General features: G+C 32.3%; 1 protein-coding gene across 1 annotated transcript in view; it reads left to right on the plus strand.

Moving 5' to 3' along the window:
- Window positions 1-15,681, plus strand: part of Sec63 (SEC63 homolog, protein translocation regulator) — a 61,540-nt gene that overhangs the window by 31,567 nt on the left and 14,292 nt on the right. Inside the window, exons 5-15 of the mRNA XM_046430443.1 lie at window positions 1,711-1,772; window positions 2,368-2,426; window positions 3,600-3,650; window positions 4,628-4,736; window positions 6,657-6,751; window positions 6,852-6,984; window positions 8,299-8,391; window positions 9,110-9,264; window positions 10,517-10,664; window positions 13,578-13,660; window positions 15,587-15,652. Coding sequence (XP_046286399.1) covers window positions 1,711-1,772; window positions 2,368-2,426; window positions 3,600-3,650; window positions 4,628-4,736; window positions 6,657-6,751; window positions 6,852-6,984; window positions 8,299-8,391; window positions 9,110-9,264; window positions 10,517-10,664; window positions 13,578-13,660; window positions 15,587-15,652 — 1,054 coding nt within the window. The remainder of the gene's footprint in view (window positions 1-1,710; window positions 1,773-2,367; window positions 2,427-3,599; window positions 3,651-4,627; window positions 4,737-6,656; window positions 6,752-6,851; window positions 6,985-8,298; window positions 8,392-9,109; window positions 9,265-10,516; window positions 10,665-13,577; window positions 13,661-15,586; window positions 15,653-15,681) is intronic.

The raw sequence follows: 15,681 nt of genomic DNA on the forward strand, positions 1-15,681 counted from the left end.
AAGCAGAATATTTTGAGAAACATCCCTCTGTAGAGAAGTTGTAGCATCACTCTTATCTATTTGCAAGCAGATACTTTTCACTGGCTCCTGTATTTTGCTGTGGCATTGGGTCAAATAAGTGAGTTACAGTTAAACAAGGACCAAAAATATCAAGGCACAAATCATTGAAACCTAAGGGTGTTTTTTATTATCTTGTAAAAATATTTTATTGCCTCTCAGTAAAAATGATTTGTAGGTCAGAAACTGTGTTGCCTTATCACCATCTGTGCTAGCTGGTGACCTAATGCTGGGTTCACAGCATAACTGAAGAAAACGACAAGGAAAACATACAAATACACAGAAGTACCTTTTCAAATCTGTGTCGGCTCTCTGACTTTAAGGGTCCATGGAAAGAGAGCTCCACTGGAATTCTTTATTCTTATATAGGGGACACACAAGGAGAGGATCTATGGAACATTTGCCCAAAAAGGGCAAAGGGGTAGGATTACAAAGAACAGGTGAGTGTAACTCAACCCCTGCAGGTGATGACCACTCTTGGAGCCACGCCTTGTTTTCTGAGCTGGGGTAAATATGCCCAAGTTACTGGGACCTGGCACTACCGTGCCAGACTGAAGGCAATAATTGTTCAGAACCCTGGTGCATCAGAACTTAAAGGCTTCTGTATCCAGGTCAGCTCCTGACATTGCCTCTTAAGTTCTGGGGAAAGAAATAGATTTGAAAGTAAACAGAATCTTTGCCAGTTGGTCCACCAGAATGCCTTTCTTTCAGTGATCAATTTTTTTATGGGTTTGCGCTATCTTCCTTGACTACATTGTGAAGTTTTTGTTTTGTTTAAGGTTCTGGGGATTGAATCCCCAGGGCATTATTTTTTAGTTTTAGGCATGGTCTCACCAAGTTGCCCAGGCTAGCCTCGAACTTGTGATCTCCTTGTCTTAGCCTCCTGAGTAGCTGGGATTGTGGGTGTGTGCCATCACACCTGGCCATTGTAAAGTTATGCTTTTTATAATATCTACTCTGGAAACTGAGATAATACCATCTTGACTCTGTGTCTTGAGCTCTGTGTTTAATGACTCTAATGCCCTACATTTATAGCAAGGTGTTAAAAAATCATTGTGTTGCATTCATCTTGCCTGGAGTCTGTTGGTTAGGAGGTATACTTCTTGTTCTGCTGATGGTTGGCTTAGAAGAAAATTCTGATCTCATAATTCAAATGATTTTTTCCACAACATTGGAATTTTACAGGTGGTGTTCTTTGAGAATATGCTCTAAATGTTTTGGAGGGACCTACCATCATGCATTATTTATATTTTTTAAAGACATTGTATTTATCATAAGCTATAACCATGTTTATTGAAGAGGTTTTGGAAAATATGAGACTATAAAGGGAAAATTAAAGTCACCTATAATTCTCCAGGAAAAATTAAAAGTCACCTATAATTCTCCTTGCTTTTTCGGAAAATGTACTGGCTCAACTTGAGAACTCATGAGTTAGCAAGGAATATGTATCAAGGCTTAGTAGTTAGCAGTTTTTATTAACATAGCAATCTTTGCTCCCTGCCTTTTCCCCTAATATCAGAGAGACTTTTATCTTGATTTTCTGAATTAGTATCTTCTGAGAAATGAGTTGGTTGGTTAATGTAGTTTGTCTCTTCAAGTATATATTTTTCATATGTGGCTTTCTAATGTTGCAGCTTTATTTTTTTATGCTAGTTTAACAGATGAAGAGTCCCGAAAAAATTGGGAAGAATTTGGAAATCCAGATGGGCCTCAAGGTGCAGTATATGATCATTGTAAAATGTTGGTTATATAGTATATATTATGAAAATATATAGTATATATTATGAAAATGTATATATTGAAAGGAGCATTTTTATTTTCTTAGTTTATGAATAGGAAAATTATAATAGTTAAACATGCAAATTGGGTTTCCTTTTAATTTTCTTTTTGAAGACTAGTTTGAAAACTTTGAGAGAGAAGAGCAGTAACTGTCATTGTTCTTTCCAGTAGATAAAAATTAGGTGAAAAAAATATTTTTTGTAAACTAATAACAGACTTTCTCATTCATAGTGTTTATATAGACTTGACATATAAAAGAATTTAGGTTTTTTAGGAAGAAAGTTGTGTATGTAAATACTTTTTTCTTGTTTTTGAAAAACTTGTACTTAAATAGGGTTGTTTTTCTTTTTTTTGAAAAATTTGAACTTTTAGATATAAAGTATCCCTTAACTTTTGTCTAATGATGCCCACATAATGTAATCTTTCTGTAGGTATTTTTAGGAAGGGGAAAGAATGTAGAATTTTGAGATATAAAAAATGAAACTAAAAAGTAGAGATTCTTCAGAAACTATGATATTCTTCCTATTTCAGCCACAAGCTTTGGAATTGCCCTGCCAGCTTGGATAGTTGACCAGAAAAATTCAATTTTGGTGAGTACGTTTAGATAAGACATATCATGATGTGTTTGTGGTAATTTTTGTTATATACTATGTGTTTTGGTATAATCTAAAGAACTTTTACAAAGAAAATACTGGTATAACTTTTTAAATTTAACTTGAACATATTCCATATTTTACAAAATAGAGAAAACAATTGGTTCCTATTATTGGGCTGCTGGTTTGAGGTAGTATGTTCTAAAGTTTATTTTCTTTCAAAAGTATTTTCAGATAAGGTCCTAGTTTTGGTTTGGAGAACACTGGTTTTTATGATACACATTTAAGGACTACTCAAAATTGAAATCCTTTTTTTTCCACCTTTATTCAGGCTAAACTAATTTTAATGTATGTTAAGTTAAACAATATGTATTCCATATGGTACTTCAGAAGGCAGTAGGACATCAGGTTGAATCAGTGAGAGTTGGTATAAGCCTAAAACTTTGGGAATTATTTTACCTATTGTTCAAGAATAGATGATTCCTTACTACAACTTTCTTGAAAATAATTGTCTAGGAGCTACTTCTGAATGCATTTGTTTTGCAAATGGCCATTTTATGACATATTGAAATTGTTTGTAGGGGTAGATAGTTGCTGCATATAAGTGTTTGTCATGCTTAGGGTTACTTTGTGGGAATAGGAGGTAAGTAAGGAAGCTACACGATTTAGGATCAAGCAGTAGGGGGAAAATTCAGTAGATGTTTATTAGCAAACAGAAAATTTTGAAGTGTATCTTGATGGGCAGTTTTTCAGGGACTTCTATTGTCATTTATTTCTAGGGCACTAACTGCTTGTAAGGTGTGAGTATATGGAATACTTGACTGGAAGGAAAACAATTTATAAAGACATTTTGCCATTTCTGTATTTTGTCAGTAAATAATAAATCAAAAGATAATTTATTATGGTGTATGAGAGCATAGGCTCTATAGATTACTAGATCCGCCACTAGCTTGCCTAGGACCAGCTATATAACCTTTGTGTACTGTATTACCCATCAACAAGAGAAAAACAATAGTGATTCCGTTCTCATAGAGTATGATAATAAGGATTAAATGAGATAATTCATGAAGAGTACTTTTAACAATGCTTTCGTATTGTAAACCTCAAAAGAAATGTTCATGAATGTTGTTATAATTTATCTGGTAAAGGTCATAATTTTTTCATTTCTAGGTTTTACTTGTATATGGATTGGCATTTATGGTTATACTTCCAGTTGTTGTGGTAAGTTCTAGCCCTTTTTATTAACATTTTTTTTTCTTTTTTTGGAAGGCATTTTTTGGAGTCTCCCTATAATATTTTAATTTGTATTAGAGTGTACTTCATTAATCCTTGAACTTAAGAATTTTTGCTTAGCTTACATTTAAAGATCTTCTAAAGGTGAAATTGCTTGAGTTACTTAAGAGCCTATCTTTGTAATCCATAAGTAAAACATACCTGAGGTAATACAGGTATATTTAGAGTTTAAAATGAAAGTTTATTTTCATTTGTCCCCAACTTTATTTCTGTCAAGGATAATTACTCTTTGTTTCCTCTTTCAAATTTTACGTGCACTTTTTTTTTTTTTAATCTTTTATATAATTTTACTGTATGTATTTTTCCTGTGACCTTTTTTGTTTTACATTTGGAGCACAGCATATAAAGCAGCCTCATTTAAAAAAACATAATAACTGCATAGTACCATAATATGGAGATATACCATAAAGTTTTAAGATTTTTACCATTTACTACTTTTGTGACTTGTGTTCTTTCTGATCCTGGAGTTCATCTGGGTCCTAAAGTGAGGCTAGTAATTAACATGTCTTGCCTATAGAGGATTTTTGTGTGAGAGCCAATCATATGAATTACTAGAATGAGAGTATCATGTGAATTGTGAAGTCATTTATTGAAAAAATTTTAAACGTGCTGTCCATTGGGAACTAACATACTGTTTATAGCTGTGAGTGGTCTTTTTCCTGTTTTGTTTTTAAATAATTTTTTCCCAAAACTAAGTTCTTTAATCATACACATATAGTAATTTACATTTGTATTTAGGCTTTTGGCAATAGAAGTATTTGTTCTAAAGATCAAGTGCTTTTATTAATTATGAGTATTTTATGTTGAATTGAAATATAAAGAAGATTTGTCATGAACATATTTTGCATGAAACTTAACATTTATTAATGTTGTCTTGCTTTATTGTTTTTTTGTTTGTGTTATAGGGTTCTTGGTGGTATCGTTCAATACGATATAGTGGAGACCAGATTTTAATACGCACAACACAGATTTATACATACTTTGTTTATAAAACCCGAAATATGGATATGAAACGTAAGTCAAATTAAATAACTGAAATTAGTTATATTACTTTCTGATTAATTTATGTGGAGTTGATATATATTCTTTAACTCTGTATTGGAGAAATTGCATTTTATAGTTTCATAGCTAATCAGTTCATATAACTGAAGCCAGAGGAAAGTGCTGTTTACCCTTTATCACATTTTTTTGACTTGTATTTATATTATTTCCAGTATTTATATATTTTATCAGAGATTTTATGATAAAACTTTATGTTTGCATTTTCTAACATTACTAGCCAACTTTTTTTTGTTGTTTGTCTCAGGTACTATTAAGGACTGTCCATTTATTACCTCAGTTAATCTGTATTATGCCCCCATCAGTAAATGCTGTTTTTAAGCATGTTTTTTAATGAGGACTGCAGCACAGAAAAGTTAGCATGTCCAAGGATACACAGTGACAGTACTAGGGTGAGCCAAAGGCAGTTTGGTCCCTGAGCCTTCACGCACTTCATTAAACCATATTAAATGAGTAAAAATAGATGTTTTGGGTGTGTTGAAAGAAAACTGTCAGAATATTTCATTCTCAGGGTCTTATTTAAAAATTCCTTTTTGGGGAAGAAAAACGCATCATACTGAATACTTTCTTTGATCCATAAAACACACTTTCTAAAGTTCATATCACTGGAGAATGCAATTTTGTTCCAAAACTGAAATGGACTTCTTTGTATTTGGGATTTGTCAATTTTACTAATTTTCTTATTTTTTAGTTGTCATTGGACACATACCTCTATTTATTTATTTCTATATGGTGCTGAGGATTGCACATGCTAGGCGAGCGCTCTGTCGCTGAGCCACACCACAGCACCACTAATTTTCTTGATAATGAGAAAAAGATTCCTCAAGATCATACGACAGTGTGCACACAATAATTTTTTTAGAATTGAGTAGATGTTTCTTTTTCTTGTGCATATATATTATTATTATGTTATATTGAAATATTGCTATAAAACCTTTCCTTATTGAAAATGTTTCATGTTTATAGTGTTTTGATGTTTGTTTTTTTTTTTTCCTCAGTGATCTTGATTTCTGAGGCTGGTTCTTAACCTTATATTAATTTTGCCAGAAAAGCATTATTTAGCTGGTAGATTTGTTTGTTTTCAGGAAAGATAGTAATGGTAACCATTTACACATACACTATGTTTGTTGTATGTCAGACACATGTAAAAAAACTCAGGTGCAGAGAGGTGAAGAATAGTGCTCTAGGTTCTTTAACTTCAGGGTTTAGGCTCGCTAACCTCTGTATAGTTCTGCTTTTTGTGTATTTTTTAAAAGTATTTTCTGCGGTAAGGTAAGATTGATGACTGTAGTGCCAGTCCTTAAAGAGCTTATAGGCCTGACACTTGCTGGGAATCTTACGTATTTCAATTGTTCACAAAACCGTCTAGGGTTCCATCATTTTCTGGAAATTGCAGTGTATTTTTGTTTACTCAAAGGTATGACAAGTCACACAGTGAAGAAACCTTCAACTCTTTTTAACGCATTATTTTTAGTGTGTTTAACTATAGGGCCCCCTTTTTTCTTATATAACAGTTATCAACATCACACAGAATGCTAATGCTCTATAGAAAATTTTTTGGAGCAGCTGGTTAAGTCTAGAAAAGGGTGCTGTTATAAGTGATTTTAATGTATCCAGTTTCTTTGGTGCCTTAGTTTGTAATACATTTTTCTTCACTTTGGGATAGGCAGTATTGTCCACATTTTAAGAAATAAAATGTTTTTTTTTTTTTAAATGGGAGAAATTAATACTTGTCAGTAGTAGAGTTGAGATGATTTTCAGAATGGTTTGGGATTAGAAAAGTGCTTTTAGTAAGTAGCATTAAGAAAGTATCTCAAGAAGGAAAATTGATCAATAAATTTATTTATCTTCATTTTTTTCTCTTTGTTTCCATAGGTCTCATCATGGTTTTGGCTGGAGCTTCTGAATTTGATCCCCAGTATAATAAAGATGCTACAAGCAGACCAACAGATAATATTCTAATACCACAGGTTAGGCACCATAGTACAAATTCTTTGATGACTAGTTGAGTACTAAAGTGGATGCTTTTTTAAAGTATATATTTTTGAATAATTATTTTATTTACTTTAGCTGATCAGAGAGATTGGCAGCATTAATTTAAAGAAGAATGAGCCTCCACTTACCTGCCCATATAGCCTGAAGGCCAGAGTTCTTTTACTGTCTCATCTTGCTAGAATGAAAATTCCTGAGACCCTTGAAGAAGGTATTTGTGATTCTAATATCTACAGGGTTTTAGTAGAATCAAAGCAACAGATTTAATTAGATCTCATGGTGCATTGTTTTTGTCACTATTTTTTTTGCTCCATCAAATAATTGCTCAAGGACTCCCATCCCCCCATTTTTGTTTTTTTTAATCTATAACGCTACATAATTGCTTCACATAGTTTGAAGGTCGAAGTTGGATATTTTGGCAAATATTAAAATTTAGTGTTTCAAGGTGAGAGAATATTCTGAAGGAGAAATGTTTAGTTAAATTCAGATCATACAAAAAGTTCCTAATGACTTTTTAACAAGAAATTTGTAAGCTTTCTAGAGGGACAGGAATGGGTTTCACAAAAAATACCTCCACTGAACACTAACCCCCACCCACACACATCATCCCTCCTACCAGTGTTCTGAGTACTATCTGTTTGATCTTTATTTAAAGCTACATAATGTGTGTGTCTGTCTCTGTCTCTTCCTATCCCCTTTCCCATTTCTCCATTCCTAATCCTAAATACTGTTTTTTTTTAATTTGTTTTAATTAATTACATACGACAGTACAATGACCTTGACATATCATACATTTGAATCACTTTTAAATGAAATCTTACTGTCCCCCATCTCCTTTAATAATGTATTCAAATGCTTCAAACAAGGCTACTTGATACTTAGAAATTGGATGCTTATTCTGTCATAAGAAAGGATGCTTATGATAGAATGAAGGAGTACTGTTCAAGCATTGTCACTGAAGTTGCTTTGAAATTTTAGTAATTATGCTGCTAATGTTCTGTATAGATACATAGTCATCTTCATTTTTACCAATCTGTAACAGGGAAAACATTTTTTTTAGGTTGAATGTCCAATAGTAGTTAAGACCTAGTAGTTAAGACTTTTATATGCAGTATAGATGACTCTGTGTGCCTTGTTGCCCTCTTCCTCATTTCTCTGTATTTAATTGACATTTATTCTCATTCTTAGCTTTTAGAATTAATTAATACTTAAGGAACTTACAAGCACAAAAAGAAAATTCTTGAGGTTCTCAAATGGCAGCAAGATTAAGATTAAATTTATGATTAAGGCTGCTTTAAAACAGGAATTAACTTCTGAAGCTTAACATAATATTAAAATTTTCCTTTGACACATCTGAGTGGGGGTTTTCTGGCCATTAACAGTGATGCAGAGGAGAAACTGTAAAATGCTGAAATCCTGTGAAATGTTTGTGGGACAACTTTTTTAGAATTAGTCTTGGGCTATGATGATGAAGATGCTTTAACTATGAAATTAGAATTGTTTCAGGTTTTTTATTGTTTTGCAGATCAGCAATTTATGCTGAAAAAATGCCCTGCTTTGCTTCAAGAAATGGTTAATGTAATCTGCCAACTAATAATAATGGCCCGGAGCCGTGAAGGTGAGGAGGAAATGTAATTAAATTGTTTTATTTATTTATTTATTTTTTGCAAGCATGTGCAGATTTTACTTCACAGTTTTTAAGATTTATGAGGAACTAATTGTAATTCTGTCTGCCAGTTCAATCGGCTTTCTCAATTTTGCTCATGATTTTTCTCATTGTTTCATAGTTTTATTGTTTGCTCTGCAGATTTAATATTTCCTTTTCCTTCTGATTATTTTTGGAGTTAGTTTATTCTGTATTTTAACAGTGAGTTTGAAATATTTCTTTAACAAACTTAATGATGATTCACCTGGCATGTAATATTTTTTGTATGGAAGGAAAAGAATCAGGGAATTGTTGCTCAGTAATGGAATGGGAGAACCTTAACAAATAAGACAGTGCTTATGGGTTGTTGTGGGAGATGTTAGTATTTGCATGGTATCAGTACATTCATGATGCTGATAATAATTGATAATTTAATGTTACTTGAGTTAATGCAGCTTTTTTTTAATGAAATCAGTGCTTATTGCTGGATAATATACATTTTCTGTTTGCATGTTAATATCTTCTCCAGTAATTTTTAAAAGAAAATCAATATCACGATCTTAAAATTTGTGTTAAAGATATTAATGGTGTGAAAGATATGAGTATGATTTGGTTTTATGATGAATTGTGTACTCCGGAACATGTAAAAGTCCAGCCCTGTTGTTTCTTCTTTTTTTCTGTTCTTTCTAAGAAAGGGAGTTTCGTGCTCCAACTTTGGCATCCTTAGAAAACTGCATGAAGCTTTCCCAGATGGCTGTTCAAGGCCTTCAACAATTTAAATCTCCTCTTCTGCAGCTCCCTCACATTGAAGAGGACAATCTTAGAAGAGTTTCTAATCATAAAAAGGTAATTCTCTTCTGTTTTGTACTTCAAAGTTAATATTTTGCAGTTTGATATGTCACTTAAAGGTAATATGAATGAAAAGTTTTCAAGAAATGGTTCCTATGAATTTTTTAGATTTAGGATATCTTAAGTGTTATGAAACTATCTTTCAAGTGGTTCTGTTAACATATTCCTGATTAGGTAGTTTTTAATAATATTTTACTATTGTAAGTAATGTTACTGTGATTGGGGGGGCTTGTCAATGCATTTTAGCAGTTGACACTTTGCTTCATATGTTGCCAAAAATAAGTGTATGTTATACATTTTAGTAATTTCTTTTTTGGCTTAAAGGTTGAATATAATGGGTCTTTGTTTGAGTATGAATAAAAAAATTAAACATTTGAAAAAATACATTAAAGATAATTCTTATTTAGAAAATATAATCTATGGTAAAGATATAATGAACTATTTAGATACAGCAAAAATATGTATAAAGGAAAAACTTGAGAAAACAGAAGTAAAATTACAAGTCTAGTGCAAGATTTTAAACATTACTTTGCATATATAGTAGATAAAGGGAGAAAAGGTAGACATTGGATTTGGTGTTATATTAAGGTAAAGTTAATAAATGTATATTAGAAATTTGTATTAAGAAGACAGTGCTGTCTTTTAAAGTAATTGTGTTGCCCCTATCAATTTGATCATGTTATGTCATAATCATAAAAATCTTAAAATTCAAAACCAGAACTTTACCTGTCTTATAATCTAATTTTTGTGAAAGTACAAATTAAATAATTAACACCAAACAACTGAAATTAAAGAACACTCTTATAAGTAACCATTTTGCCATGGTGGATATTATTACAATAACAGTCATATTTAGAAAAGTAACAAAAATTAAGAATATTGCATAGTTAAAACCTCGAGAGTGTATCTGTACTTGTGAGGTATTTATTCTTAAAGTTTATTTTTAATAAGGTTGAAAATAAACAAATTGAAGACAGTAGTTTTACTTGGGGGTAGATTCTATATGAATGTCACTAACATCTTTTAATTTTTTTAAATTAAAAAACAAAGGCTGAACTGATCCTTAATTTAAGCGGCATTGGAGAAAAGAATCACGAAATACTATTAGTTAGTTGTATTTTCTGCTTTGAAATGCATACAATATTAACATTTTTCTTAAAGTTGCTGGATTTTATTTTAGTTAACATAATTTATTTTTACGAAAAGTTTCATGAATTAGGGATTTATAACTTTTATTTTTCTTATTCAGTATAAAATTAAAACTATACAGGATTTGGTGAGTTTAAAAGAATCAGATCGTCACAGTCTACTACACTTTCTTGAAGATGAAAAATATGAAGAGGTCATGGCTGTCCTTGGGAGTTTTCCCTTTGTGACAATGGATATAAAATCACAGGGTAAGTGATAGGTTTCCTCGTTGAACATTGCTTCCTATTAGATTTGTTCTCATTCATTTGATTCAGGACTTAACAACATAACTTGCAGTGAGACTCTGCAGAACTGTAGTTTTCCTGTCAGATTTACCATGTTGGAAATTGATGGAGACTTAAATCTTTTTGAGAAAACTTATATAGCCCTGCTTTATTTTTGTTAACAGTAAGATTAAGTGCAAAGACTGTTTTGTATTTTAGCTTTCAAGAATTTAACTTTTCAGAGATTTCCAAATGTAATGAAAAGAATGAGATATGTGAAATACATTAGAAGAAATAGTGTTAAAAGAAATATCACTTAGTATTGACATTAATTTTCAAAGCCCCAACTTATTTATATTAATTAATCCTTGAAAATTGCCATGTTTCTGCCAACTTTCATGAGTTTTTCTCACATTTTCTCTAACTTTTCATCTATTTCAAGAAAAAAATGGAATATTTTTCTATTTATATAACTGCCCTGTGACCATTTTAATAGCTGAATAATAGTATCTTAGAACACTGACAGAATTAGAGATTATCTCCTCCATTCCTTCTTTTTTTTTTTTTTTTAAGAGAGAATTTTTTAATATTTATTTCTTAGTTTTCGGCGGACACAACATCTTTGTTTTTATATGGTGTGCTGAGGATCGAACCCGGGCTGCACGCATGCCAGGCGAGTGCGCTACCGCTTGAGCCGCATCCCCAGCCCCTCCATTCCTTCTTTATGGTGGTGTTCTATGCTGTAACATTCGCTAAGTCACTGTTGTGAGGGTGTTCTTATATGTACCAAGAATACAGGGACATATTAGGAGAAGTTTCTGTCTTTAAAGGACTTATCATCTGGTTGAAGACATTGGATTAAAAACAAGAGAACATAGGCTAAGTATTAAGTAAATAACAGACATTGTACCCATGTTCATGCAATAAATACTGAGTGCTATCTTATCTCCTGAGTGCTGGAGAAGGGGAGGTAAGACAGTCTCTGCCTTATTGAATTTATCTTTTGATAGACATTGAGCTTGGTTAAATGGCTTTCCAAGATTATAGTGTTTGGGACAGGAAGGCAAACAGTGCAATCTGGTTTCCATTTGCCTAGAGTTGACTGTGTAACAAGTATAATACAGGTAATGAAACCTTGGATCACTTTGGGAGGGATTTGGGTCCATGAGTTTTCATCTTTAAAAACACTAATATAAAGGGTACATTTAGGATTACACTGCTTTAACCAGAAATTGTTCAAATTAAAGTTAAGTTTAGGACTTAAGAGATAATCTTTGATATAATCAAGGATAGCAAAAAGTAAAGAGATTTTTCTTACAAGATATAAGGTGAGAGTATTCACTCTGACTCATCTGTTCCACTTCAGTAGTATCTTGTATAGACAGTTTATTTTGTATTTTTATAGTGCTGTCAAAACATGTAATATGAGTGTTATAATTTGAAGAATTATAAAAGCAAGAAAAAGGCATTGATCAATACAGTAGTGGAGATGATGGCTTTCTCCTTCCAAGTTACACTAGGGGCTGTGTAGACTCTCATGGTAGGCTTTTTCTTCACATTAAAATTTCAAGTGGCATGTAGATATTGATACTTCAGTTATTTTACATGTACTGCTCACATGTGTAAAGCTTTGCAAATGAAAAATGTGGATGGATATGTGATTCAGATTTGAGTTTTGATAAGAGAGTCTTCCAGGCTGAAGAAGGGATACATAACCTTTGTTGATGCCCACCTGTAACACCTCATAGCCAGTAGTGGGGTGAGCAGTTAAAGGTTGTTGAAGGTTATTGTTTTCCAGTTGTTGGTGTTACAGTAAAAGCTAGAACAGAGTATATGCGAATCTAAATCTGTGTAACAAGTGTAATTTAGAAAAACTATAGTCAAAAATATATAGAGAAGAAATCTTATAGATAAAAATCAATAATAAAAATGAATTTAAAGGCTGGGTATGTGGTTCAAACATAGTGTGCTTGCTTAGCATGTGTTTGATAAGGCCCTGGTTGGTTGTTTGGTGGGTCTGCCTGCCTGCCCCCCTGCCCCCGTGTCTGTCCGCATGCCTCTCTCTTTCTCTTAATTTTTTTTTTTTTTAAAGAGAGAGAGAGAGAATTTTTAATATTTATTTTTTAGTTTTTGGTGGACACAACATCTTTGTATGTGGTGCTGAGGATCGAACCCGGGCCGCACGCACGCCAGGCGAGTGCGCTACCGCTTGAGCCACATCCCCAGCCCCTCTTTCTCTTAATTTAATTTTTGTTTTGTATGTAGACATTTTGGGGATGTATGTGGCAAATGTGATTTAAAAATACTAAGTAGTTGGCAAAATTTTATTGTTAGGGTACTATTTATTGCAAAAAAATTTCAAAGTGATTTTTAATATAAAGAGAATATATTGACGTTCTTACCTTTAAAAATTGTTTTTATGGTGATTTAATATGTTTTTATTATTTTATTCTGATAGGCATTGATCACATGGGCAAAGTCTTGTGAATATAAGCTTTGCACAAGAGTGACATTTCTGTAGTTCTAGTATCATACTATGTTTTCAGAGTCCGGAGTTTGAAACTTGGCAGTGCCAGGGCAGCAATTGTGTGGTCATTTTACTTTATTTCTGAACCTTGGTTTCTTTTTTTGAAGTGGAAGTGATAATAAGTAAAAGCACTTTGTAGAGCTGTTTTAAGGATTAAAGTCCTATTTACCATTGGATTTTTACAGTACATATACTAAATTGCTAAAGGCATTTATAAGAATTTTATAGATGGTCACACTGTTTTTTATTAAGCTTAAAATGTAGTATGCTCAAAATACCAAATTGATTTGGGTAAATTAGATTTTGCTATTTACATTTACCTAGAACTTAATTTTTACTTTTTGCTGTCTTTCTTTCCTTTCATCTTACAGTATTGGATGATGAAGATAGCAACAACATCACAGTAGGATCTCTAGTCACAGTGTTGGTTAAATTGACAAGGCAAACAATGGCAGTAAGTAGTCTATATTTTTATGCTTTAAGAGTTATGTTTCAAGATTTTTATATTTATTTTTCTTAGTTTAAGTAGAAATTTCTCAAAGTTGAAACTAATGTAGTAATGAGAACTGATTTTGCAAGTTCTGTTTGTTGTTTATTAAAAGAATTAAAAATTACAGTGAAAATAACTTTCTGATAGTGTGAAAAATTTATGCTCTCTGGGAAAAAATTCAAGCATTGGAGAAAAGTTTAGAAAAAAATTAATTTAGGTACTGGGGATTGAACGCAAAGGCACTTAACTACTGAGACACATCACCAATTTTTTAAATGCCCTAACCCATTTTTACCTGTGGAATTAATTATTTTTATCATGGATCCCTTATCTCACTCATCTCCCTGAAGAAAACCTATTGTCAACCTCTTATGACCAGAATTCAGTTTATGTGTATCCTTTCATATTTTTCCTCCTGTTCATATTTACAGTTGGACCTTCAGGATACATATCCTTTTTCTTACTTTCTTTTTCTTTTTTTTTTTTTTTTTTTTTTTTTGTTAAATCTAGACATTGTGTTTCCTGCATTTTGTTTTTCTCCTTTTCTGTTACATAGTTATGTTACCTTCCAAGTCAACTGGTATATTGTGACTCATTATTTTTAGTGGACCTGTGCTATTTCAGGTTATTCAACTAATGGTAGATCTTACTCTGCTCTGGAGTTTCTGACTATTTTCATGAAATATATGTTGCATTAAACCCCATGTTAAATATTTATCAAATAAAAATGTTAATTTTATGATAGCAAGTGGTAAGGAAGCATTTTGTGTCATGGACTTGGGGATGGATGGTGCCTCCTGGGAGAAGGGAATGCCAGGCTAAAATTAAGTTCAGAACCTAAAATTATAATTTTCACATGCTGTGGAATTCCCAGACTGAGAAATGAGCAAAAAAAATGGTCTTGGGCTATTGACATTTCTGTGGTAGTTGTATATTTATGTGGGTGTGGGGGGGCATAGGGGGAAGCCTGACTGGACTAAGGAAAAGGATTAAAATCTTTTCCCTTCTATTCTAATCAAGTAGTGTTGTAGAATTCAGCTAATAAATGAATAAATGAAGACGTAGGAAGTGCTGATATAATTAGACTGGGGAGTGGCAACCTTTTTCTATAAAGATCCAGATAGTAAATATTTTAGGTTTTATAAGCTATGTAGTCTTTGTAGCAATACCTGAACTCACAAATGGCATGGTTGTGTTCCTATAAAGCATTGTTTTAAAAATTGGTGGCATGCCATAGTTTGCTACCTCTTAGTTTCTGTTTTAGAGCCTGATCATTGGAATTGTTTTTAATGCTTCCAGAGAGTTTATGAAACACAACCCACATCACTTGTCATCTTCTAGTATAGTCTTACTAGTATGTAAAACTTTATTTTACAGCTTCTTTATTGATTCTAAAAGGATTTTATGGTTGGTGGATATATCTTTAGTATATGTAGATACTCTTTGTGATCCACAGATACAATAAGCAGTGTCACTGACAATAATGAATAAACTAATAGTAGGGGTTTTTTGAAATTCTTAATGTTAGAAAATAATCTGATGTTCAAATTGTCATAACATTAGAATATTCACATTTGGTTGCTGTTAAGTAAAAGTAAAATTTTAAACTGAAATTTTTTGTACTTAATAATGAATTTGCTTATCTTAGAACTTTATTTCATTAAGTAGATGATTCTTTTAAATGTATTTAAGACAGACATTAAGACTTTAGAAGGTAGCTTCCTGCGTATAATACATCATAAGTTAATAACTGCTGAGTCTACTACCCCTCCCTCAGTTGTAAACAGCTTAAAAAAATAACCGATAACACATTTTAAAAACATTTCTTTGTTTATCTGAAGGGTAAATATAGGCTGACAGAGTTTATCTTTTTCTTCTTGCCACCCCTAGGAAGTATTTGAAAAGGAACAGTCCATCTGTGTTGCAGAGGAACAGCCTGCAGAAGAACAGCCTGGGGTAAAAGCTGGAATTTTATTAACTTATCT

This window comes from Marmota monax, unplaced genomic scaffold (assembly GCF_021218885.2).
Source record: "Marmota monax isolate L192 unplaced genomic scaffold, Marmota_monax_Labrador192_F-V1.1 WCK01_AAM20220418_F8-fsc00013, whole genome shotgun sequence".
In the NCBI taxonomy this organism is placed as follows: Eukaryota; Metazoa; Chordata; class Mammalia; order Rodentia; family Sciuridae; genus Marmota; species Marmota monax.